The sequence below is a fragment of the Eschrichtius robustus genome, chromosome 6 (assembly GCF_028021215.1).
Source record: "Eschrichtius robustus isolate mEscRob2 chromosome 6, mEscRob2.pri, whole genome shotgun sequence".
Taxonomy (NCBI): domain Eukaryota; kingdom Metazoa; phylum Chordata; class Mammalia; order Artiodactyla; family Eschrichtiidae; genus Eschrichtius; species Eschrichtius robustus.
This window is the reverse complement of record NC_090829.1, coordinates 67,413,734-67,441,329: the sequence shown is the minus strand read 5'-3', so window position 1 is coordinate 67,441,329 and position 27,596 is coordinate 67,413,734. Positions and strand designations below refer to the sequence as shown.

At 38.1% G+C, this 27,596-nt stretch overlaps 1 protein-coding gene across 11 annotated transcripts in view; it reads right to left on the bottom strand.

The window, feature by feature from the left end:
- The window catches only part of LPP (LIM domain containing preferred translocation partner in lipoma), a 684,273-nt gene that overhangs the window by 104,457 nt on the left and 552,220 nt on the right, over positions 1-27,596 (bottom strand). For all 11 annotated transcript variants that reach the window (XM_068546435.1, XM_068546441.1, XM_068546442.1 and 8 more), the window contains one exon: positions 4,742-4,911. In XM_068546435.1, coding sequence (XP_068402536.1) covers positions 4,742-4,911 — 170 coding nt within the window. The remainder of the gene's footprint in view (positions 1-4,741; positions 4,912-27,596) is intronic.

Here is a 27,596-nt window from a genome sequence, read left to right as displayed (position 1 = left end):
AGTAATGCAAGGATTCTTCAATATATGCAAATCAATGAATGTGATACATCATATTAACAAACGGAAGGAGAAAAACCATATGATCATCTCAATAGATGCAGAGAAAGCTTTCGACAAAATTCAACACCCATTTATGATAAAAACCTTGGAGAAAGTAGGTATAGAGGGAACTTTCCTCAACATAATAAAGGCCATATATGACAAACCCACAGCCAACATTGTCCTCAATGGAGAAAAACTGAAACCATTTCCACTAAGATCAGGAACAAGAAAAGGTTGCTCACTCTCACCACTATTATTCAGCATAGTTTTGCAAGTTTTAGCCACAGCAATCAGAGAAGAAAAAGAAATAAAAGGAATCCAAATCGGAAAAGAAGAAGTAAAGCTGTCACTGTTTGCAGATGACATGATACTATACATAGAGAATCCTAAAGATGCTACCAGAAAACTACTAGAGCTAATCAATGAATTTGGTAAAGTAGCAGGATACAAAATGAATGCACAGAAATCTCTAGCATTCCTATACACTAATGATGAAAAATCTGAAAGTGAAATTAAGAAAACACTCCCATTTACCATTGAAACAAAAAGAATAAAATATCTAGGAATAAACCTACCTAAGGAGACAAAAGACCTGTATGCAGAAAATTATAAGACCCTGATGAAAGAAATTAAAGATGATACAAATAGATGGAGAGATATACCATGTTGTTGGATTGGAAGAATCAACATTGTGAAAATGACTCTACTACCCAAAGCAGTCTACAGATTCAATGCAATCCCTATCAAACTACCGCTGGCATTTTTCACAGAACTAGAACAAAAAATTTCACAATTTGTATGGAAACACAAAAGATCCCGAATAGCCAAAGCAATCTTGAGAAAGAAAAACGGAGGTGGAGGAATCAGGCTCCCTGACTTCAGACTATACTACAAAGCTACAGTAATCAAGCCAGTACGGTACTGGCACAAAAACAGGAATATAGATCAATGGAACAGGATAGAAAGCCCAGAGATAAACCCATGCATATATGGTCACCATATCTTTGATAAAGGAGGCAAGAATATACAGTGGAGAAAAGACAGCCTCTTCAACAAGTGGTGCTGGGAAAACTGGACAGCTACATGTAAAGGTATGAAATTAGAACACTCCCTAACACCATACACAAAAATAAACTCAAAATGGATTAAAGACCTAAATGTAAGGCCAGACACCATCAAACTCTTAGAGGAAAATACAGGCAGGACACTCTATGACATAAATCACACAAGATCCTTTTGACCCACCTCCTAGAGAAATGGAAATAAAAACAAGAATAAACAAATGGGACCTAATGAAACTTCAAAGCTTTTGCAGAGCAAAGGAAACCATAAACAAGACCAAAAGACAAGCCTCAGAATGGGAGAAAAGATTTGCAAATGAAGCAACTGACAAAGGATTAATCTCCAAAATTTACAAGCAGCTCATGCAGCTCAATATCAAAAAAACAAACAACCCAATCCAAAAATGGGCAGAAGACCTAAATAGACAGTTCTCCAAAGAACATATACAGATTGTCAACAAGCACATGAAAGAATGCTCAACATCATTAATCATTAGAGAAATGCAAATCAAAACTACAATGAGATATCATCTCACAACGGTCAGAATGGCCATCATCAAAAAATCTACAAACAATAAATGCTGGAGAGGGTGTGGAGAAAAGGGAACCCTCTTGCACTGTTGGTGGGAATGTAAATTGATACAGCCACTATGGAGAACAGTATGGAGGTTCCTTAAAAAACTAAAAATACAACTACCATACGACCCAGCAATCCCTCTACTGGGCATATACCCTGAGAAAACTATAATTCAAAAAGAGTCATGTACCACAATGGTCATTGCAGCTCTATTTACAATAGCCAGGACATGGAAGCAACCTAAGTGTCCATCAACAGATGAATGGATAAAGAAGATGTGGCACATATATACAATGGAATATTACTCAGCCATAAAAAGAAACGAAATTGAGTTATTTGTAGTGAGGTGGATGGACCTAGAGTCTGTCATACAGAGTGAAGTAAGTCAGAAAGAGAAAAACAAATACTGTATGCTAACACATATATATGGAATCTAAGAAAAAAAAGGTCATGAAGAACCTAGGGGAAAGACAGGAATAAAGACGCAGACCTACTAGAGAATGGACTTGAGGATATGGGGAGGGGGAAGGGTAAGCTGGGACAAAGTGAGAGAGTGGCGTGGACATATATACACTACCAAACGTAAAACAGATAGCTAGTGGGAAGCAGCCGCATAGCACAGGGAGATCAGCTCGGTGCTTTATGACCACCTAGAGGGGTGGGATAAGGAGGGTGGGAAGGAGACGCAAGGGGGAAGAGATATGGGAACATATGTATATGTATAACTGATTCCCTTTGTTATACAGCAGAAACTAACACACCATTGTAAAGCAATTATACTCCAATAAAGATGTTAAAAAAAAAAAAAAGAAAAAGTATTAAGTGATGGAATCAAATTCAAACCCATGTTCTTCATACCATGTTATAGTGTTTCCCAGTATTGTTCATGTGATTCCTAGCTCGTAAGAGATGAAAGAAAACTGAAGGAAGCAGCCATAGGAGCATCATTCAAGTAACAAGAATCAACAATGCAGTGAAAAAAAGGGTGAAAAATAGACACAAGAATTACAAAAAACAGTGTATTCTGTGGTCACTTAGTGTATGGACAAACAGCCATAGGTGCTTCTAGAGGCTCTGCTGAGATCACTGCAATAAATAATTTCACTCTGGTCCTAGATCAGTGTGAATGACAGTCCACACAGTCTGTTACAAAGGCAGGGAACTTTGTAATTTTCTCATTCAATGAAGATTTCTAAGAGTGATATTTGAAACATTTTTATTTCCTGAAGAGGCAAACTTTTGTTCACTAGACTTTTCCTGATATGTAATTGTCCCTTCCTAAGCAACGGGATATCACTGTGTCTGTGTTTATGTTCTGGATAAACTAAAGCCTTGTGGTATGTTTATGTTCTGGAGAACTAAAGCCTTGTGGTGTCTGCAACAAATATGAGACTAGTGTGAACAACTGAATTTAATCCTGGCTTTGACACTAATAAAATAAGTCATTTCCTTCCTCTCTGTGTATTCTCACTTTTTTTTTTAAATAAATTTATTTATTTATTTATTCATTTTTGCCTGCATTGGGTCTTTGTTGCTACACGCAGGCTTTCTCTAGTTGCAGCGAGCGGGGGCTACTCTTCATTGCGGTGTGCGGGCTTCTCATTGTGGTGGCTTCTCTTGTTGAGGAGCACGGGCTCCAGGCACGCAGGCTTCAGCAGTTGTGGCACGTGGGCTCAGCAGTTGTGGCTCACGGGCTCAGCAGTTGTGGCTTGCGGGCTCTAGAGCACAGGCTCAGTAGTTGTGGCACACGGGCTTAGTTGCTCCGCGGCATGTGGGATCTTTCCGGACCAGGGCTCGAACCCGTGTCTCCTGCACTGGCAGGCAGATTCTTAACCACTGTGCCACCAGGGAAGTCCCTGTATTCTCACTTCTAAAGAGAGGAGTTAGACAAATGACCTTAAGTTTTTTTTTTTCCAGCTCCAACATTGTGTGGCACTATAGTGATATTATATGTGACCAAGTTGCCCTTGGGGAGGAAAATGAAATAAAATTGACCTTAAGAGATGCAAAACAATATTCAATCCTGCAAGATCTTAATCTCGAAGAAATTTCAGATCTATGCTACAGATTCCAGAGCTGCAATGAGTTTGAGCTGTCAGGTTATAGGAAAATCCCAGTGAGGCCAGCAACTTCTGCAATAAACTTGAACCTCGGGGCTCTGCAAAGCTATGTGTATAACTTCCAACACCTCGCACCCAAGGTTTCTCTTACGTTGAAATGCTGGGGATGCTGAGGGCCAAATCATGCCTCTTGTGTGGGTTTGCAAAAAAGCACTACTTTTTCCACTAACAAGTGTTCAACAGAGAGATAAAATCGTGTAGAAGGATAGCAAGGAAATTTACTTTAGATTAAAAAAGTTTATGTTCATTTACCAAACTGCTCTATCAGAAGATAGCTTAACGTGTAGATTTAAGTAGCCTGACAAACAGCTAAGGTAATGTGACTATGAGTATTTTTTAGTCACCCAGCTATGTTATTCAAATATAGTTGTGTATTTAAAAAAAAGAGACAATTATTAGCTCAGTCAGCATGACTATTTATTTCCCTTTAAGGTAGTCTATAATAGTTTCTCTAACTGCATCATGAAAACCTGCTGGGTATGACAGGTAAGAGAAACTCTGGGTAGAAAAAAGGTGATTCAAAGGACCCAGGAGTTTGAAAGAGCACTCACAAGTCCCAAGGCCCTGCAACGTTTCTCTACAAATACGACATCAAATACGGAGTGAGATCTAATAAAAAGTGGTGTGACTCTGCTACTTGGGAAACCTTCTGATGCTTTAAGGGGGAACGTGCTAGCTTGTACATATATGCTTGTAAGCTACAGGGTGATGATCTTCCTGGCAGACCACTAACTGAATGGTAGCCCCATCTAATGCACCCTTTGACCTCATATGAACAGGGGGCATATGGATAAAAATTAAGATAGACCAATTTACACACACGCATATTTTGAAATCTGATGAGAAGCAAAGATCTGACGGCTACGTTTGAGCTGGAGTGACTGGCATTTTGCCAAATAAGTCATCTTTGTAAAGTACCTGAGGATCAAATCTGAACTTACGATGTAGCAGGGCTCACAGTAGGCTTTCTTCTCCACCGCATAGAAGGGCTGCCCTCGGAGCTTGTTGTTACAGACGATGCAGGTAAAACAATCCACGTGGAAGACCTGATCCATGGCAGTGCATCCTGTACCTTCCCCTACTACATTTTCCCCACAGCGAGCACAGCGGCCTGAAAGAAAAAAGGGGTTGACTGTTAAGAACACCTTCAGCCCTTCTAAAGAAGACAATGTGTGGTGGGGACAGCACATTTGTAATGTCAACAGCAGATGGGATCACCACCACCGCCATCACCGTCATGAGCAGGATGACCACTACAGCCCCCGTGAGGCCAGCATGACGGGGATTTTACGAATCAGTTGACAAGTTGACCCTCACAGCCAAGGTCCCACGGAGAGTGACTGAGTAGAACCCAGGTCTTCTGATGTTGAGGCCAGTGCTCTGCCTCTAATCTCACACACAAATTAAGAGGAACATGACTCAGGATGGTAGGAGCGGAAGGCACAATCTAGAAAAGTCTTTCTCCTTGGAGAGACTATGTGTCCAGCTAGACTGTGAGGGAACTGGGTCCAAACTCAAACTTCAACTCCTTCCACGAAAGCCTGGCTTGCAAAACCTCTGCATCCAGCCCTCAGTGACAGGCAGATAAAAAAGTAGTCCCTTTTATTTCCAGATAGCGCTGACTGCTAGAAAGTGTTCTCGTATTGAGCCGGAATGCTTCCTCATTCTGTTACCCAATAGTCCCAGTTCTGTCCTTTAGGGCCTCAAGAAATAAGTCTCATCTCTTACACTTGACACCCTTTAAGATATTACAACTCAGCATTGCCTCCAAGTCTGTTTATAGTTTGAATATCCCTTAATCATGCAACAGTTCCACAGACTGTAGGATTTTGAGTCTGTCATGGCCTTGGTTGGCACTGTCCAGCCCAGGGTTCTGCAAATTTTCAGCATGATTAAATTGATTCGTGGGGCTTCTGACCACATATGGACACTGTGTTTAGGTTAAAAAAAAAAACTGCATTAAAATTTGAATAATAACATTAACATGTAATTTACAAAAAAAAAAATTTATGTCATTGAGAGGCATTGTGCTGGCTGCAGTCTGTACCCATAGCTGGCTTCACCATGGGAATCTTGAGCCAGAGGTCAGAGCCGCATTCAGTTTCCCTTCTTATTCTTTATTTCTATGAAGGTTAAAAGTTTTAACAAGTAATTACAAGTCACTGGGAACGTCAGCAAGAATCGGCAGGCTTTTACAGATAAGCTTTAGCAAACCTAGTGCTTCCTATGGGTCAGGCATTTTCTAGGGGCTTTCTGTATATTAACTCATTTCATATTCACAACAACCTGTGTGACAAGTACTATTAGTATCCCTATTTTACAGATGAGGAAACTGGGTTACATAAGTGGTTGACTACCTTCTAACCCAAGCAGTCTAGCTTCAGTGTCGATGGTCCTAACCATTCTGCTGTCTTGCTTCTGCCTAGTTCTGTGCGTCAGGATTGAACACAGAGCTGACACTATGGAGAGATTTCTCACTAAAGGCTGCCTTCAGCCCTCCATCACATTGGACTGACGACTATTTCACACCTAGAAGGGAGGAGGTTTAAATGTTTCAACTTGGGAGAAAAGAGGCAAATGTGTTTCTAATCCTCTCTTGCACTGATCCTGGAAAGTATTTCTTTACATTTTGTTGCAGAATTTGAATGCATCTTTAAAATATAGCCCAAACTATAGAACATTTTCCCCCTAAAGAATGAGAAATATCAAGTGCTGAAAAAAAAGAGTCAAACTTTTGGAAACTAAGCCACTTCCACCATAGATGATATTTTTATGAAGTCTTGACATATTCTTGACATTTGATAAACTTTTATAAAATAAATGTTTGTAATAAACTTTGTGGCTTGATTTACAAACTTCTATCCAAGAGTGAACTTGTGTCTGTTTTTTATTAAAAGATGTACAACTTTAGAAAGGTGCTTTAAAATTTTAGACTCTCATTGCCTTTAGTATCAAAATTAGGATTTTCATATGGCACTATTTTGTGATTATTCAGAAAAAAAAAAAAAACTTCATTGATTTACTAAAAAGTTCACTATACTATGTTTGAAAATGATGCTGAAAGTCTGAGAGCTTCATGCCACTATCTGACAACATTTCACTACAGAGAACATATTGGGAATTACAGGCGAATGGATCACCAATCCATAAAATATAATTTAAAAAATTATATCATCATCATCATAGCATTCCAAATTTTCTTTTTCAACTGCTTGTACAAAATAATCACATTCATCCCATTGTATATAGATTCATTTCCAATATTTATACTGGAATTGTTTTCACTAACGTTTACATTTGTAATATTAATCTGAAGTGGTATTTATGGGATTATCTTTATTACTATTTTTTCTACTTTCAAAGAATCATATTCAAATCACTGATCTATTTTGGCGAACTGAAGAAATAGCGTAATATAGTAATGATAAAAAAATGTAGGTTTAGCAGCAATAGAAAAAAAAAAAACATACTAATGACATGAAAATACTGTGAGCGTAATGGCAATGTTACTGAACGTCGGATAAGCAACACCGATCAACATAGGTTTGGTGGTACATATGCAATCTTTAAGAATGTGCAATCTTTAAGAATGATTCATATTAAGAGCATATTGGATTCCTGTGAATATTGTAGTTTTACAATTCAGATTCATTAAATGCAAGTCAACAAAATAATTATTTATTACTCTTTCCTTTTCTGGACTCCTTGATACTCCATCAGGGACTACCGGTGATCTGTGGACCACACTTTGGAAAAAATTTGTTCTGGCCAAATGTGATTGACTGTTGGTCATGGTGGTCGATGAGATAGGTAGAGGTAGCAATTATGATTCCAGACCATGGCTGCCCAATGTGTAATATCTGGAATCCAAGAGGCTGAGCCTACATGGTTTATGGAGAGTTTGAGAGCTACCCATGAGGATCTAGGAGAAAATTTCAATCACTGATTAAAGGGAAAGGTTGGAGCAGAGCCCTAAAGGGCAGGATGAAAAGCTAAGCTTTGGAATTATCATTGTATTCAACAGGCATTCCCCAGGTATTTACTCTTTGCCCAGTACTGTAATCTGTATGATACCCAGAAATGAATTAGGCGACGTCAGTGCCTTTCACATTAATTAGGAGACTATATAACATCCTACAATCACATGACAAAATGTGGTGTCATCTGAGAAAGTGCTCTGGAGATGTGGGAGGAACATCACACTTGAGAGGGCTCAGGAAAGGTTTTGTGGAGAAAGAGGCATTTAAGCCCAATCTTAAAGGATGGAATTTTGACAGGTGGGGATGGAAGAGAAAAAAACATTCTAGTTTTTCCACACAGTGGATGAGTGGCTGGGTTTCCTGGATCCAAACACTGTGCAGTGGCTTGGTGGTGGGACAACAAGGTTTTGTCCTCTCGGCTATGAAAGCAGATGGTCTGTGTTCACAAGGAACAATCTTTTCCTTTATATTTTGGAGAATATTCTTCCAGAGTGGGTCAGGCTAATACGCTGGACCCAGACATGACCAGCTTGCTGCCTCCCGTATTTTTCCTATTCTTGGGAGAAATTGGGGACACCAGGCTCGAGGGCAGTCAGTCTGGCACCTTTAAAATCACAAGCACAGAAAAGAGCAAAGAACAAAAATTTAAAATAGCTCTCTCTACACTTTCTGTCAACAGCAGGACAGAAAAGGTGCCCGAATGTTACCTTTTCACATTAACAAAAATGTACCGACTATACCTTTTAGGGAGGCATTCACAATGGAAAGAAAGTCACTAGAGCATAACGCTTCCTTGCCCCTAGAGGGGCTCATGCTACACATCATTAAAAGCATCCTGCAATCTTGCTGCCCATCTTGGAGACAAGTATCTCAGCGCTTTTAAACGAGAAAAACCAGGGGAATGGTACCAGACTTGGAGGCATCAGAGTATGAAGGAAACATTGTTGATTAGGGGCCAGTGGGAAGCTCAGGGTCAAGTTCAGACCCAGGGATGGTATGAGGAGCTCATTGGCAAAGCTTAGCACAGTAACTTAAAAAATCCAAGGACAGAGGGTTACACAGCCTGGGGGGAACTTTGGCAGTGAATTGAGATGCCTGAACCAAAAAAAGCTTGTCCATGTATTATCGTTTGTTATATATCGATAACGTTTTGTATCGATTGTGGAGCTAGTCAGGGACTCTTCTCACCCCTCCCCCTCCTTCTTCCCCACTCCCACAGCTATTACAACCTCTGCAAAGTCTCTGAAATGCTTCTCTTCCATCACAGGTCTGCTGCCCACATTGGGCTTATTATCTTTCATGGGTCATTGCAATGACTTCCTGATTGTTCCACTAAGCTCTGACTTACTCCCTCTTACACGTGGACAGGCTTTATGGTGGTCTTACTACTTGAGCTAAGTCTGGAAGTTTAGATAGTTTTTGAACAAGCCATTTTAGGAATGGCATGGGTGAAGGGCAACGTTACAGGCAAATCTACAAGTTAAGCAAGACAGGTGGAGTAGTGGGACATGGGTTTTCATATTTACTGGTGCCAGCTTTCTCTTTCTGTAATGTGAATTTATTTTCTTTATAATATGAAAATAAAATTTCATTTAAAAATGATGTTCTTGTGACCAGTACACCATTAATACGATAGGCCATAGACCCTCTTCTGCAGATACTGCTTGTTTCTGGGGTGAGACCAAAAATGTCCAGTCATTTTGAGAGTCGGTGGCATGGTGATGGGGGGGGGGGGTGTGTGTGACATACTCTCAAACTTGTGCATTATTCAACATCAAAAGCAAACTAGTACATTTATGCAGACATAAAGCCAGGTCACATATGTCTCCATCTCCTCCTTGCCACTTGCCTTGTAACAGAAATTTTTGGCATAAGCAAAATTAATAGTCTATCTTTAAATATTATAATGAATTGAAACTCTATATGCCAATTGTATGATCTATCAGCTTTCTCACTAAGCACCTTTTAAAATATATTCTGAACAAAGTCCTACTCCAAAAGTTGAATCAATAAGGTTATATCAGAGTAGTGAACTGATAGCAAATCATTCCTAGAAACAAAGCTTGCTCCAATTTACCCTACATGTGTCCACTGGAGTTATCTTCCTAAAGCACAGGCTCCATTAAGTTGATTCAGAAATTATCTTCCACTGAAAGTACAAAAAGTTCATAGAACAAGTTTGTACTCTTTATGTGACAGGTCCATATGACATTCACTGAAGTCTAGGATGATGGCATTTTCTAATCACCAAAGCTTTTACTTTATGAAACCCTGTAGTATTAATGCATGGAATAATAGATAACCTGTTTTTTAAACTGCGTAAGTCCTAGGACAGTGATTCTCAACCTTGCCTGTATGTTGGAATCATCTGGGGAATTGAAAAAAAAAAAAAAAATACTGATCTCTGGGTCCCAGCTCCAGAGAGTCTGATTTCATTGGTCTGAGGTAGGATGTCTTAGGATTGGAATTTTTAAAAGCTCTCCAGGTGATTGCAAGTGAAGCCACTGTTCCAAGGGATGCCTATTTCTGCACTGCTTGTCAGAATAACAGCTGACAAGAAGCGCCCAGACAGACCTCATCTGCATGCAAAACAGTTAGGGGACAGACTGTTAACCATGAGTTGGCTGAAAAAAAGAAATTTCTGTGGCATCATAATATATCTTGCTTTTCACCAACAAGAGTAATTTCCCTAATGCTGTCTCTTTATGTTTTAGTCTGAAGAGTTTCCAGTGGCTTTCCATCCATTGATAACACACATGAAGAGAATCAGCTAAGTTTTACCATAAAATACTTTGACAGCATTAAGCCAGAGAAAGCAGTTCACATATATTAATTACAAGTATTCCCATAGAACAGGCTTCTTTCGTGCTGTAAATAAATTTATCATATGGCACTGCTATGTGGCCTTAGACAATACAGAACACACAAAGAATGTCAACCGATAGCCATTTAAGGTAATGATACCACATAGTATACATCATACATCAAATCAAGTTTTATATATTTTCTTGGACTCTGCCTTTAAATACTGTACCAATATCCGGTCTCCTATGGTTAGTGCCATTTAGCTCTGTGAATCCTGGGATCCTTAACATATATTAAAAGCTGGACTGCAGGACACATCTAATTTTGTCACTGCTTGTGTGTATATAATTGTATTATACGACTTCACTGTTATTGCTTAGATGGTCCTTGCAGAGACGGCTTGCAGATTCAACGGGCACATGGATGGGAATGAGAAGCAGAGGGCAGATAGCTGTTCTCCTCTCTTTCTCTTCTCTATTCTCTCTCTCTCTCTCTCAGGCACACATGTGCACAGGCAGACAACAGGAAAAGGAGCAATGACTACAATAGCACTAGAACCAACGGTAGACATGTACAGCTTTCAGAAGGAGACAAAATAAGAAGTATTTTAGTACAAAATAAGAAATTAAGCTAAGTAACAAGAAAACAAAACAAAACAAACAGACTCCCAAAAATTGTCAGAGAGAATGGTTCGGGAATGGGTGGACAGAGGCCTGGGCAACAAACCAGATGAGATGGAGTGAGAAACGAGTGACCTGGTAAAAGGAAGTCATTACAAAGTCTAATCATGAGGTGACTCATTTATAGACACATATTTGCTTAGGTTGGACCTTCAGGTAAGGAGGTAAATTGGGAGGGGAAGTCCCACATAGGGCTGCATAAGCAAGCATGTTTCACTGATTTAAATACACTGCATTGTGAAGAAGCATAACAAAAACGTAAAAGAAAATTACTGTATTTTTTCCTCTGGGTCAGACACTGCCTTAAGCTCTCTACATGCATTCTCTCGTTTAGTCCCATCAACATTTATCTATTCTTGTTTGATAGATAAGAAACCAGGGGTTAAGTCTCTTGGCCAAGGTCTCAAAGGTAGAAATGAGGTGAGGCTGGGATGGGAACCAGGTCAGACTTCTAAAGTCCATCTTCTTAATCAGCTTGTGGTTTTCTAGGAATACACTTCATTATTCAATCATAACTGTGATGTTTTCGGCATTGCTGAGGAGTGGGGTGTGTTCCCACTCCCAGGGAAAGAAGAGCCAGCAAAGTATCACTTCTCCAACACCCCAAAGCTCAGGCGAGCTTAGTGAAGTGTCAGAATCAGCTACACGTGGCGAAATCAGTACAGCTAAGGGTCCTTCAGAGACCTCTGGTTGAACCCTAACCCTTACCCTTTGTTGATTCTCAAACTCTGGCTTCCCACCAGGAACGCTTTTAAAATAATACTGATGGCTACACTCTGCTTGCAGAAATTCTGATTTATTTGGTTTGGTGGGGGGGGCCCTGAAATCACGATGCTAATGCGCAGTGGGGTTGGGGACCATTGTTCTAAAGGGAACCACGCGTTCGTATGTTCCACAAAGCGGAGTTCATCCTAGAGTGTTCTTAGAAAGCAGTGATGTTTGGGATCAAAAGCCCTGGCCCTAAGGAGCTACATCCTAGGAAACTGCAGAAGGAGAAAGCTGGTCACCATGTACCCTGGTCCTAACCTTCACTAAACTAATATACACAGGCACAGTGGTCAGGAAAATTACTTTCTGACAACAACTTCCAGTCTCAGGAGGAGCAGTAAAAGCATAACCAAAAACCAGACAACAACAAAAGCAAAACAAAAAACAATACTGCTTTGCAGTTTGGGATACAATACATGGTGCCCTTTGAACAAAATTATATATTCCACGGTATAAAGGCAATCAGACAGAATTGCGAGTCCTGCCTGTGTTACTCACTAGCTATGGGAACCTGGACAAGTTTCCTAAATTCTCTGATCCTGAAGTCCCTTGTTTTCAAAACAAGTAGTTGAGTCATCTATCCAGTTATTCTTTCAACCCCTCCACTAACGCACTTACTGAGTCTCTATTCTGTGCTAAGTCCTGTGCACAGGGGTAACCTTTTCTCAGCCTCTGTAAAAAGGAATGGATAAACAACAAGGTCCTACTGTACAGCACAGAGAACTGTATTCAGTATCCTATGATAAACCATAATGGAAAAGAGTATAAGAAATGTATATACATATACATATATATGTATAACTGAATCACTTTGCTGTACAGCAGAAATTAACCCAACACTGTAAATCGACTATACTTCAATAAAAAAAAAAAAAAAAAAAGTCATGATGATGACTGCCTTGACTACCTGGTCACCAAGTTCAATGATGGGAACAGCTACAAAGTGCCTAGTACAGTCCCTGCTTATTTCCCCCTCCAACTAAGGAGGTAGAGGAAAACTTCAAAACGAAGAGCTCATTATGACTAGGACCAGAGATGGTGGTCCATGAGGGGGTAAGAGGAAGCTGCATCTATGAGGCAGTTACGTAAGGTTTATCTTTACCAGTATGGTATTAATAGAATTCAGTGCTCGAAATTCAAACCCAATCTTGAAAAAAATCTGTGGATCCCAGAGTGATGATAATCATCAAGATTTATGCAGCACTTATTATGTGCCAAGCACTGTTTTAAGTATTTAAATATATTATCTCAAGTAATCCTTCCAACAACCTGATGACGTAGGTCCTCTCATTATGTTCATTATAGTATAAGAAATGGCAGCCTAGAAAGATTAGGTAGCTTGCCCAAGGCCACAGAGTTAACTACTGAAGCTGGAATTGGGAACCAGTCGGTCTGGCCTTAAAGCCCACTTAACCAGTCCTTTACTCTGGTTTTTGATTTTAGAATTCCAAAATTCTTAAAAACATCTGGCCTGGCAGATGTTAGCTTGCATAAACCTTACAACATTCCTGACAGGAATATTAGTATCTGTTTTGGCTAAAGCAAGATTTTTTTCACTTTAATTTTTACACACGGGCATTTTCATATCCTGACTCTTAATTTTTAATCTATTCTTCTATATTTAAAATTTATTTCATGATTGCTCTGTTAATGGAAAAAAAAATCAGTGTTTACTAGTACAGTTAAAACTGCTACTGCAATGTTTATTTTTGACTTATGATTAAAATGTGCTCTAGGGTATCTCTCATGGGAATGTGCATTTCCCTCAGCCTCCACTCAAAGCCGAAAAAAACTTTGTTTGCCATGTTACTTTTAGTTTTATTGATGGGAAATCTCCGAATGTATTTTGGTTATTTAAGAGCAAACCTAACACTGGGTGTCCCCGAAGCTACTGTGTTTCAATGCCTAACAATAGCCATAATCTTCTCTTTATAATATTAACAAGCACTCCTTATATTTATATATTGCCTTATAATAGTAAATGTGCTTTCTTACCCGACGCTACCAAAAAGAGCAAAATGAAAGCTATAATTAACACTACTTCTTTTAGCTTTCTGATATATGAAGAATGAGAGTAACCCTGCAAATTCACATAAAACTTCATCATTTCCATGTTCTCATTTGAACCTTACAAAAACTAAAAGCCAGATAAGACAATTATCCTCTTTTAACAAATGAGTTAGCCTAGGAATAACCTTGCGCATGACTTGAAAGGTAGATAATAAGAGTTGGAATTCAAGCTCAGTTCATCTGACCCCAAGACTACTGATCTTTGAGCTGGACCATGTTACCTGCTTGCATGGTGCTGGACCCAGAGATGGGTGATATTCTCACCTGACACGTCTCAGGGAAGCCAATTAGTCTTACTTGGGTTTTGGATTTTCTACTTGGTGCTGAAATGCCCGTAACACATGGTTAGAGGATTTTAAAAGCCCTAAAACGTAAGAGCATGTGAAAACTTAGACACCATTCAGTGCAACCTCATCTACAGATGAAAAAACAAAGGCTCAGGCAGAGGCAGTGCCTAGATTAAGATCCTACAGCAAGCCAACAGCAGAGGTGAGACCTGAATTCAGGCCTTCAGGCTCTCAGTACAGTGTGCTTTCAGCTGCACAAAACTATTTCCCAGTGTGCTGCCTCAGCTGTTAGTTTCTTTCCACTAGCAGGCGCTGTGGCCTGAGCACAAGGTAAAGTTTCACCGTATCAATAAATGAAAGTATTGTGTGGGGACTGCAGTCCACAGGATGACTCCTACATGATTCCAGAACAAGGTTAACGCCATTACCCTCTGAAGCAGCACAATCATTCCATTTCTGTCTGAAACACCTGGTATACTTCGGATTTGTACATCTGTATGTTCTGAAAATGGAAAAAAAGGCAGCGGGATGTGGGGTACTGGGTCCTGCAGAGGTATCTTGGGACCAAAGAAGGCCAGGTTCTGGTGTCTGTTTGACCATAGCTGGTCTGAATCAATTTGGTTTGTACATTTGAGTTACATTGAATATTCACTTGATAGGTTTCCAGTTTTATTTTGTTATTTATTATTATTTTTTTAAAGACTAAGAACCACTTGAGTGAAATAAGTGGCAGATTTGTGGTTAGAACAACTGGGTTCTACTCCTAATACTACCGTATCTGTGACTTTGGGCAAGTAACTAGGAGACTCAAAGTGTTACTGGGAGGAATATATATACACTAAATTATAAGTGACAAGAAGATGTAAGGAATTCCTTCAAAACATATCACTGTAAAATAAATTTTGTTATAGATATTAATACAAATCACATGCACAATAGAGCAGAAAATACTTATGTATCTGGGACTTGCATCCAGAGATCACATTCTAAGGAATTCCTATGCAAAAGCTACAAGATGGAATGCAGTACTGGATGTGAGTGGAGAGATTGTGAAGAGCTAAGCTTCTTGGAAATGCTGGCAGTGCCATTTATCTTCGCAGTGGAGTGGGCAGATGGATGCCGTGAATATTTGACACATGATGCTACATCAGAGCTCAGAGGGAGACCCAGGCGTGAAGTCTTAGACCTCAGGCCATCTTCGCCCTTGCGTGTCTGTAAAATCCTCGTTGCTAAACTGCAGTCGGCATGGATTCCATCTCTGGCACTTGCATAGCAACACTGAGCCCTCTGAGCGCTGAACTGACGTCTTGGGAACAGTTATTAATACATGTATGTATGCACACAGTATGTGAAAATGTGCAAGATTGAAAGCGATTAGTGGATTACTTTTAGGTAATACTTCCCACCAGGACTATGCTCCTGGAAAAATTCCTCTCTCTCAAAAAGCTTGCACAATTGTCTGCTATCACATACCAAAATGTTTGGGATAAAAATGGTGTCAACTTTAAGGAAACACACTTCTCAATTTTCTTTGTTAACATCTGAATAAAACATGAGAAGGTTCCTACTTTTCCCCTCTCCTCTTTCATTCAGAGAATAAGTCCCTTCACAACCTTGCTTTGAGTGAGAGAGGAAATAAATAGTCACCCTTCTTTGCCACCTCCAGAATAGAACGATCACTGGGTTTAAAGGTAGAAAAGTTTAAATTCCATTCTAATAAATTCCACTGGCTATCATCATTTCTGAGGTGCAGTGCAATGTTTTATAAAAAGAACAGAGCAAGACATCACATTTCTACCTTGTAGAAGCTTATGGTCCTGTGAGATCACGGGAGAGCAGCACAAGAAAGGCACAGAAAGTTCTACAGGAAGGATCTGGTTGGGATTGAAAGAACACTTTCTGGACCATATGAGAGTTTGAGAAAAATATGGAACATTTCCTTAATGTAACTGGGCTGGACATATACCTTCTATCTCCTGTTATAAAATGAATACGCTGAATCAACTGTCAAGTGTTTTTCTAAGCACCTACCCAGTCTTCAATTTTTCATTCTAAGATATATTTTATAAGATGAATATGCAAATTGAAGTTAGATTAAGTCTGCCTGAGGGTAAGGAGAATAAGCTCAATAATAATCTTTGGACAGCTTTTCAAGATCCCAAATTTGTTGAAAAACTACAAAAGTTATGAACTAAAAAAAAAAAAAGAAAAAAAAGAAAAAAACAAGAACACCAGGCAATAGGCATGTTCTATTTATGTCAGCAGAGTATTTCTGGGTGATTCCTCTTGTGCTAATGTAGTTTCCATTTTTAGATTATCATATTTGGTAAACATTTAATTTTTACAGGATGACTAATACCCAAGTGCCTCATATCTAGTGAGATAAATAAAGGGCTCTTCCTTACTAAGGCTTATAGGGAGCTCCCAGAAACCAAGTAAATCCACAGAAGCTGCACAAAAACAGATAAGCTCAGTAATGGGTTGTTGCATCGGCTCCTGTTCATGTGCTTTTATTTGTAGTTCTGTCTTGGGCAAGAGATACCACACAAGGGGAGTGCAAAGTTGAAGGTCTTTAGCAAAAATTTGGACTGTAAACACAGCCTGGCATTATCAGCATTCTGTTAAGTTCAAAGAAGAGACAGTTACAACAAATACAGCTTGCTTTATTTCTGAAACAAAACTGTGCACATATTTGTGGCCATACTACTAATTAACCTGTAGATTGTTCCTTTCATCTATTCAGCGTGTTTTTCTGCCCCTTGTTACAACATGTTGGGGTTATTTTTCCCATCTGGAATATCCTCAAACTGTTCTCTTAGAGGCACTAGAGAGAAGAATGGTACAAATGATGAAGGGGCTAGAGACACTGACTTGTACAGAAAGATTAGAGGAGCTATATATGTACATATAACGAGGCCGAAGGATGACTAAGGAGTGCCACGATGATGGTCTATAAATATTTGAAAGGTGTAAACACCGAGGAATAATTTAGCTTGGTCCAGGTGGTACAACTGGAAGCAATGGTGTATCTTAAAGAAAAGGGAAGATCTCTATTAAAGAAAAATGTTTAAATAAATATAAATGTTTAAATGTTTAAGATGTTACCCATGGAATACAGCAAAATTGAAACAGAAAGGCAGTTTAAAAATATTAGCATAAAAGTCAGAAGACATGGGCTTATGGGTTGGCTTTACCATACATACACAGCTATGTGACCTTAGGTCATTTAACCACCATGGGCCTCAGATACCTGTTTCATAAAGTGTGAACCAGAATTAGATATTTTTAAAGTGTGCTCCGAAGAACCTTAAGGGTTCTGAGGATTCAGCTATGTCGGATCCTGAGAAAAGAAAGAAGACTGGAGGGGAGTGATGATGACCAGAGCCCCTTTATCAGTTTCATCTCTATACCATCAGCTTCCTCAGAATAAGTCTTTCGGAATTTCCTAAGTTAAAGAAGTTTGCACGAGAAACTTTCCGACTTAAAAAGTTTGAGGAAGGTATTAGAGATCAGTTTTAGACCCGTTCTTGTTCAAAAGACTCCTGAGAAGACAGAAGACTCATTACAATTATGCTTTCACAAAATGTTTATTGAGTACCTACTATGGGCCAACATAGTTGATAAAGTAGTAATGCAGATACGCCCTTGCAGAACGCACATTCCAAATGCAATTTTTAATACAGAACTGCCCAAAATTCTAAAATGAATAGAGGCTTAACTCATGTAATTCCATGTAAGACTGAAAATAATTCAACACTTATTGAGCACTTACTATGAAATCCTTGAGACTCGTGATATATAATATAGAAGGTAAACATTCAAATTAAGCAGATATTGAGCACATACTATATGTCAGGCATTGTGTGACAAACTAGCAATCTTCAGTTTCCATTCCAGTGGCCACTCAGTCATGTGTCTTTGTGCACAACCAGTGAACACGGTCATGAGCACAGCCTGACTCATGCTCCAACCTGCTACCAGAGTCAGCTGGATTTGATCCTAAACCTACTCATACCATTTGAACTTGTTATTGCAATTAAGCTATTTAATGAAATATTATATGTAAGTTAGCAAAAAAGTGAAAATGTTTTAATTTTTAAAAATAACATCTAAATACAATGTTTTGGAAAAGTTCCAGAGAGACATTTCACTTAGGGAAAAAAATAAATAAATTATTCAGTAAGGTATGGATAAGCAACTTTAAAATATTAGGAAAAAAAGCTTAAAAATTGTAAAGCATTCTGCACTCACATTATTTCACAAGTGTTTTTAAATTCTTGCTCTCCGACAATATCCAACCAGGTTGGAAATTGTCGGGGACCCATTATGACATTATGCATAATGACACAACAGACACAAAGCTGACAGCTCTCACTCAAATATGTCTTGTTCATATTTCAAAAAAAGGTGAAATATGCATTTTGTTTATTTATTAAAATAAACTGTATTGAGGTATAATTTACATGTAATAAATGAACTCATTTTAAGTGTGCATTTTGATAAATTTTAAGAAATTCATAGGCCCTTGTAACTATCACCATAATCAAGTCCTAAAACATTTCGATTACCCTGAAAAGTTCCCTTGTGTCCCATTAGAGTCAATCTTCTCCCCCAGCTTCAGAAATCCACTGACTGTTCTCTGTCACTATAAATTTGTCTTTTCTATGATTTCATACAAATTGAGTTACATAGTAGATACTTTTTTTTGGCAGGGGGAGAGGTCTGGCTCACTTCGCTCAGCATAAAGTTTGTGAGGTTTTCCCACGTTGTACTTATTGGTAGTTCACTTTTTTATTAATGATGGGTAGCATTCCATTCTAAATATATAGCACAATTTGTCCTTTGACCTGCTGATGGGCATTTGAGTTGTTTCCAGTTTTTGGCCACTGCAAATAAAGCTGTTATGAATTTTTATGTACAAGTCTTTGTATGGAAAAATGTTTTCATTTCCCTTGGGTCAATATATGGGAGGAAAAATGCTGGGTCGTATGATAAATATGTGTTTTATTTTTTTAAGACACTACCAAAGTGTTTTCCAAAGTGGTGGTACCATTTTACATCGTCACCAGCAATGTATGAGAGTTCTAGTTGCTCCGTCTACTAGTTAACACTTTGTAATGTCATTCCTTTAAATCTCAGTCATTCTAATCAATTTGTAGAGGTACCTCATAATTTGTACTTCTCTGAAGACTAAAGGTTTGGAACATTTTTTAATTTGCTTATTGGTTTTGTATATTTTATTTCAATAAGTGTGTTCAAATATTTTGCCAATTTTTAAATTGAATTGTTTGCCTTCGAGTAGTAAGAGTTCTTTCTATATTTTGGACACAAGTGCTTTGTCAGATACGTATATATTGCACTTATTTTCTCCCAATATATGGTGTGTCATTTCATTAAAAATTTACTGAGGTAACACTAGTTTATAAAATTATGTAAATTTCATGTGTACAACATTATATTTCTACATCCGTATACCCTACAGCATGCTCACCACCAAAAATATACTGATGGTTGCAAGAGGGGAGGAGGGTAAAATCAGATGGTATTTGTCTTTCTCTTTCTTATTTCACTCAGCATAATACCGTCTAGGTCCATCCATGCCATTGCAAATGGCAAGCTTTCACTCTTTTTATGGCTGAATAATATTCCATTCTTTTTTATCCATTCATCTGTGGATGCACATAGGTTGCTTCCATATCTTGGCTACTGTAAGTAATACTTCAATTAGGGTGTATATTTCTTTTTGAATTAGTGTTTTTGTTTTCTATGGATAAATACCCAGAAGTGGAATAACTGGATTGTACGGTAGTTCTATTTTTAAGTTTTTGAGGAAACTCCATAGTGTTTCCCATAAGTGGCTGTTCTAATATACATTCTCACCAACAGTCCTCTAGGGTTCCCTTTTCTCCACATCCTTGCCAACATTTATCATTTCTTGTCTTTTTGATAATAGCCATTCTGAGAGGTGTGAGGTGATATCTCTCACGGTGGTTTTGATTTGCATTTCCCTGATGATTAGTGATGCTGAACATATTTTCATGTGCCCATTGGCCATGTGTATTTCTTCTTTGGAAAAAATGTCTATTCAGATCCACTGCCCATTTTTAAATCAGATTTTTTTTTGATATTAAATTGTATGAGTTCCTTATACATTTTGGATATTAAGAATATCATTTACAAATATCTTCTCCCATTCAAATTGCTTTTCATTTTGTTGATGGTTTCCTTCACTGTGCAAACATTTTTAATTTGATGCAGTCCCATTTGTTTATTTTTGCTTTTTTTGCCCTTGACTGAGGAAACAGTTTCCCCACCCCACCCTCCCCACCCAAATACTGCTAAGACCAATGTGAAAGAGTGCAGCATCTATGTTTTTTTCCAAGAGTTTTATGGTTTCAGGTCTTATGTTTAAGTCTTTAATCCATTTTAAGTTTCTTTTTGTATATGGTATATGAAAGTAGTCTAGTTTCATTCTTTTGCAAGTAGCTGCCCAGTTTCTCCAAAAACATTTCTTGAAGAGACTGTCTTCCCCACTGTTATAGTCTTGCCTCCTTTCCATAGATTAACTGACCATGTAAGTGTGGGTTTATTTATGGGCTCTGTTCTGTTTCATTGATCTTTGTGTCAGTTTTTGTCCAATATCATTCTGTTTTGATTACCTTTGCTTTGTAGTATAGTTTGAAATGAGGGAGCGTGATAACTCCAGCTTCTTCTTTCTCAAAATTGCTTTGACTATTTGGGGCCTTTTGTGCTTCCACACAAATTTTAAGATTTTTTGTTCTAATTCTGTGAAAAATGCCATGGGTATTTTGATAGGGATTGCACTGAATCTGCAGATTGCCTTGGTTATCCTAGGACTTGGGGCACACTGGGTGACCTTAGCAGATAGGCTAGAGCACCTGAACCATGTTCCTGCAATACTATAAGGTGGAAGGGGAATGCAAAAAATGGCACTCTCTGGCCCCTCTGACACCAGAGAGAGTTCCAGCAGTTTCCTGACCATTTGGCAGATGCATTAGGGCTAGCAAATGGATTTTTTTCCTGTATACTCTAGGTGTCCTTTAAACTGCTCCTTTTTCACTGTGCTTCAGGGTGGGTGAGTCTGTGTGCAGGCCCCTCAGTGATGTCCCTTTCCACTGCAGGTTTCTGCATCGAGGGTGTGGTTCCTGTCAGTACTGTATCTCCATCTGTCCTACCCGTCTCTATGTGGTCCCTCTATCGTTTGTTGTGCAGAAGCCACTCAATCAGCTCTCAGTTCTTCTTCAGGAGGAACTGCTCTATATGCAGGTATAGATTTAGTGTGTCTGTGGGAGAAGGTGAGTTCAGGGTCTTCCTACATTGCCATCTTGGACTGGAAATTCATTTCATTTTTTTTTTTTTTTTTTGGCTGTGTTGGGTCTTCGTTTCTGTGCGAGGGCTTTCTCTGGTTGCGGTGAGCGAGGGCCACTCTTCATCGCGGTGCGCGGGCCTCTCACTATCGCGGCCTCTCTTGTTGCGGAGCACAGGCTCCAGACGCGCAGGCTCAGTCGTTGTGGCTCACGGGCCCAGTTGCTCCGCGGCATGTGGGATCTTCCCAGACCAGGGCTCAAACCTGTGTCTCCTGCATTGGCAGGCGGATTCTCAACCACTGCGCCACCAGGAAAGCCCTCATTTCATTTTTAAAATGGGGTTTTTGAAACGCCAAAGTTTTAAAATTTTTATAAAATACAATTTATTGTGTGTGCTTTTTTTTTTTTAATTTGGCTTGTGGGTTTTTTGATTTTTTTTTTTTTTTTTTTGATATCTTCTCTAGGAAATCTTTTCTTCCCGCAACATCATAAGGATTTTCTATGTTTTCTTGTAAAAGTCTTATAATTTAGCTTTGACATTTAGGTCTATGACCCAAAACATGTGTAAGACCTTTACAATGAGAACCATAAGACATTGCTGAGAGAAATTAAAGAAGATCTAAATAAAGAGAGAAATATGCCATGTTCATGTATTGGAAGACAAGTTAAGGTGTCATTTCTCCCCAGTTTTATCGGCACAAATTGGTAAACTGATCGTAAATTTTACATGGAAATGCAAAGAATGCAAAATAGTCCAAATAATTTTTAAAAAGAACACAGTTGGAGGACTTAGTTATCTAATATCAAGATTTGATCTAAAGGTACAGTAATTAAGACAGAGGAGTATTGGTACAAGGATAGATATAAAGGTAAAAATATTAAAATTAAATAATGTAATCTCTCTCTCTTTTTCTCAACTGGGATTCCCCAGTTCAAAGTGCATTTTGATTAGCTCAGTGGACCCAAATGCATTGAAGAAGGTTCTATTATATTTCTTTTCCATAAAATTTTGCCACAAAATTTCAAGTTTTTTTTGTTTAAACAGCATGTTTAGGAAAGCATCACACTTCCTTTACTAATTTCCTCTATAAGGATACTAAAAACTAGTATTTTGATTTTTTTTGATGGTTCATACCAGTGAAACATATTAATGCCTTTTTATTTGTTTTCCTCTCCAAAAGAACAGTTGTACATCTTTTATCAAATATATTACTATTGTCCCTCAAATTTTTTTATTTGCTAAAAAAAATAATTGTGTATGGTCATGGAAACTGAGAAGAGGTAGATGATCAGCAGAGAGATTTTACATTCTGTCAAGAGATCGAATTAATACCTGGTTTTTGATGTTAAACAAACAAAAGAACAAACAAAACTACACACTTTTTTTTCCTGGTGTGGGAAGGATGATAATCATTTTGCAACTCACAGATTCAAATTTAAAAGTATTTCATTACGATGAAGCCATTTCTTATGGATCACTACATAAAGATATGAATTTTACAACCTGCTGAGCATATCAAATAAGTTTAACTATATGATCAAAATCTGAAGACAAAAGACTTCTAAATGGTCCTTACCCTATGAATTCAGGCTTATTTTTCATTTCTTACCATTTATTGTGCCTGAAATATTTAAAGTAAGTTATGAGGGCCTGAAGTATGAAGCACTCCTTATAAAGGATTATTCTTCACTAATAAGTGAATGTAATTTTTCTAACTCTGTGGAATAAAATATTCATAATGGATTAACGTGAAAGGATAGAGACACAATTAAATGTAATTTCTCCTTATTAAAATTGATGTCAGATATTGGGCTTAGATAAGTATGCTTTAATAGAAAATACGAATGTAGCAGAGCATAAAATATGTTACTATATTACTTTTTTCTTGCAGTTCTAAAATGCAAGAGTACACTCGGAAGTCCGCAGGTAGATCCATTATTCACTGCTATTATTATGAGCAAATTAAGGCTCACAGCCCATTCGGTACCATAGTCCCTATTGCAAAAGCAACATTTAATAAACAAATTGGCTTGATGATGCCTGTGTTAACATCCACATTAGCTCTCTATTGACAACCTGGAGGAAATCACCTTCCAGAGTCTGTTAGTGCATATGGAAATACATTTTGGCCCTGGATGGACATAGATAACACCCTTGCAGAGTTCTGTGGGCATTCAGACTGAGAAGCAAAAGGCAAATTTTTTATTACTTTTTAGTATCAACAAATTCGAGACAATGATGGCCATTGAATGATAATCGTTGATCATTTACCTTTATGAAATGTGAGATACATGTGAAGACCTAAGAAGCAACTTTCAGAGATTATTATAAAAAGGCACCGTTGTCAGTCAAACTGTTTTATCAAGCAAGAGCAAGGGATTACTCCCAATTCTGGCTTTTAGCAGGAGATAAAGATAGGATGATGGCAACTCAAAGGACTATCAAAAATTCTGGTCTTTAGTAGGCTTATAGATAACACTGTTACATCCACGTCCAGCTGGTTTATCAAGAATATTTGTGACCCTGAAGTAACTAACTCCCATCTTCAGTTACAAGGCTCTTCTATCAGATGGGAACAGATTTTCAGGAACTTCTGGATTTATCTTATCACCCCATCCCCAGTTTCCCAGAATTCATCTTCTAAAGAATCACGCAACGACACACCATTTGAAATGAAAAGTCCTCCATTACAGGAATATAGAAAGTTATCCCTATACAACCTCCTAAGAACCAGCATAGATCCTTCAATATTATAGAGAATTACATGTTTCCCTCCTGACTTCTGTTTTCCAATTGCTCCATGTTTTCCAACCTCTATGTCTTTGCTGAAGTTACTCCTACCTTCTTCATGCCCTGCAACCCCTTTTCACCAATCACAAGTATAAATAATTATCCAAAGCCTGTCTCAAATGCTGCCTTCTGACAGAAGCCAGACAAGAAACGAGTCCTTTCCTTCTCTCTTTCTAATAAATACTGCAGTATTCCCCTGCTATGAATTGCCTGTTTAAAACTTTGACCCATTTTTCTGTTGGGTCATTCAGGAACCCTTTCTTTATACTCCCAAAGTATATATAACATCTCCCTTCTTCAAATTATTGTAGAAATTTTGGCTCTTTTCAGGCAATCATATTAATTCAGTTTGTGTTACAGGGATTTATATAATTGACTGATCCCCACGATAAGATCTTGAGAACCTTTACAGCAAAAACATTTATTTATGTACTCCATGGGATCCCAGCCTATGTCTGATAGAAAGACTTCAAATAAGTATATACAGTGGTAAGCCCCCATTTTTACGAGAATTTTTTAAACAATCAGGACAGCAAGTCTTTGCGAGAAAGGAGTTTGATATTTAGGCCAGTTAATGTTCTCACGGTGAGAGCTGAAAGGTACATTGCTCCTTGGTTTATAGGAATTATGTCTTGATAGTGCCAAATGAAGGAATAAAATGAATATAACTTTCATATCAAAAGTCAAATAGACATAGCACCAGGGATCCAATTAAATGTTCAAAGTTAAGAGTTAGGGGACACCAGAAAACTTGTGTTATCAACTAAGAAACTATTTACATTTGTGATTAAAAGCAGCCCACATTCTATCAAGTGACTATGTTTGGAAATGGGAATCCCTTGTACCTATATAAAGCACCACAGTAAAATAGAGAGCTTTAAACTCACCACTAGGGTAGACTAAAATTCTCCAGATGGTCTCAGTCACATTACTATATTTAGAAAGGAGCACTCAGGAGCAAGGTTTCTGAAGTCATATTATCTGCCTTTAAGACCTGGCTTTGTCACTTACTGGTGTGTGTCCTTGGGCAAGTCACCTAACCTATCTGGACATAAGTTTCCTCCCCTGGTGAAGCACATATAATGTTTTAATATATAATAATATCATTATTCAATATGTTTCAGGTATAATCATACCTACTTAAGCAGAGTTGCTGTGGGAATTACATGTCAATGCATAAAAAGAGCTTTGCAAAGCACCTAGCGCATCTATAAATACCATCTTTACTGTTATTGTTATTGCCAAAGAGTCTGCGGATACCCTGCATGACTGATCCTCATTTGGAATAACACTGCTGAAAGCTTGTTTGTTAGGAAATTTAATTTCCTTATAAACAGATCAAGATGTGGGACTAAGAACAAAAATGCGGTCCCTGACTCTACTGAAATAAAAGCATACAGGTACCAAAAATAATAACAGCAAACAGTGGGGGAGGTGAGAAGGGGAATAAAAAGAGAATGTATGTTGGGTAGGAAGGTTACAACAGACAAGATTATTTCAATTTGTGTCTGGAATTTTTTTTAAAAACAGCAAATGAGAACAGGTTGCCACAAGATGTGGAATAGGTCACATCGTAGAATAATAAGGCAGGTTGGAGCTAAGAGAGGTAAAGTGAAGGCTGAACTGCAGACCATTCTAAACTAAAGGTTTCCTGGACATGATGACTACAATTTCAATCTGAATCGCAGGGTTGGAAAAGGTGGATTTACACTTCCTTAGTCCCATACTTAGAGGGCACTGCCACATTTCCTAAGGCTATTAAACATTTCAAAATCCATGATGGGTATATTCAGCAACAAACCACAGCCAACGCCAGCCAAAAATCACTCTGAGGCTGAAGTGGTGTGAGGGTCTAGAACTGCCTAAGAGCACAGATACTACTGAATATGTGCTTCCCCCATCTCAAAGCTGATGTCAACTGGGAAGGGGACAATTGGCATCAGTAATTTCTTAGTTCTCTTCCAGAAGAGTGAAAAAGGATGATCAGTGGGAAGGAGTTTGGAAATTCACCCACAGGAAATTTAGTCTGGGCTACTTACTGTCTACCAGGGTTGGCAGGCCCATGGGTATACAGGGAAGGGCTCTTGCGTAAAACACTGGCTCGTAGAACCTTTGAGCCAAAAGAGACAATCTCAACAAATCTCTCTGGATTCTAGAATCCAGGTCCCCCCACTTCTAATCTAGAGCTCTCTTCACTATCTCACTCATAACTTCATTTACTTGTTCTTTCTTACATTCTTATTTTGCTAGTTAGTTCTGTTTCTCTTTTTAAAATGTATTTTATGATTACAAAAATAGCACATGTTCACTGTAGTTACTTTGAAAATTAAGGAAAATTATGAAGAAAGTAATAATCATATGATCTGATTAGTGAGAACTAGTCTGTTTACATTTTAATGTGTTTTCTTAAAGGACTTCTATACGTATTTTTAACTTACGTTTGATCATACTAAATACACAGGTTTAAACCATTCCCCCTCCTACAGAAGAGCATTTTCCTAAATATATTAAATTCTTCAAATACAGTATTTTAATATCGCATCATTTGGATCTACAATATTTTATAAAACAGGTCCCCTACTTTTGGTCATTTCAACTTTCAATTTCTCATTATAAATTGTTCCTCAGTGAACATTTTTGTAAATAGGTTTTGTTCAAATTTCTATTTCCTTGGGATAGATAGATGATATATGTGTTTATATGTGCATCTATCTCCCTGTCTGCCTGCCTATCATCTATTTGGATTGAGAAATATGAAACATTTAAAGTTCTTGAAGAATATTGCCAAATAATTTTCCAAAACTACTGGGCTAATTTACACTCCCACCAGTTGCAGATGAGAGTAGTTTTTTTCCCTAAATCTTTGCTAATTTCATATGAAAAACTAGACTTCATTTGCTTTAATTTTCATTTCATTTTAGTGAGAATAAAATTTAAGTTAATCATCCACTGTACTTATTCTGTTAAGAATTGTTTACAGCCTTTGTGTTTCCCTATTGGGATTTCTCCAACTGCATAAAAGTTTTCATATCATATATATCATATATAATAAATATTTATTATCATATTTATTGTAAATATAATTCC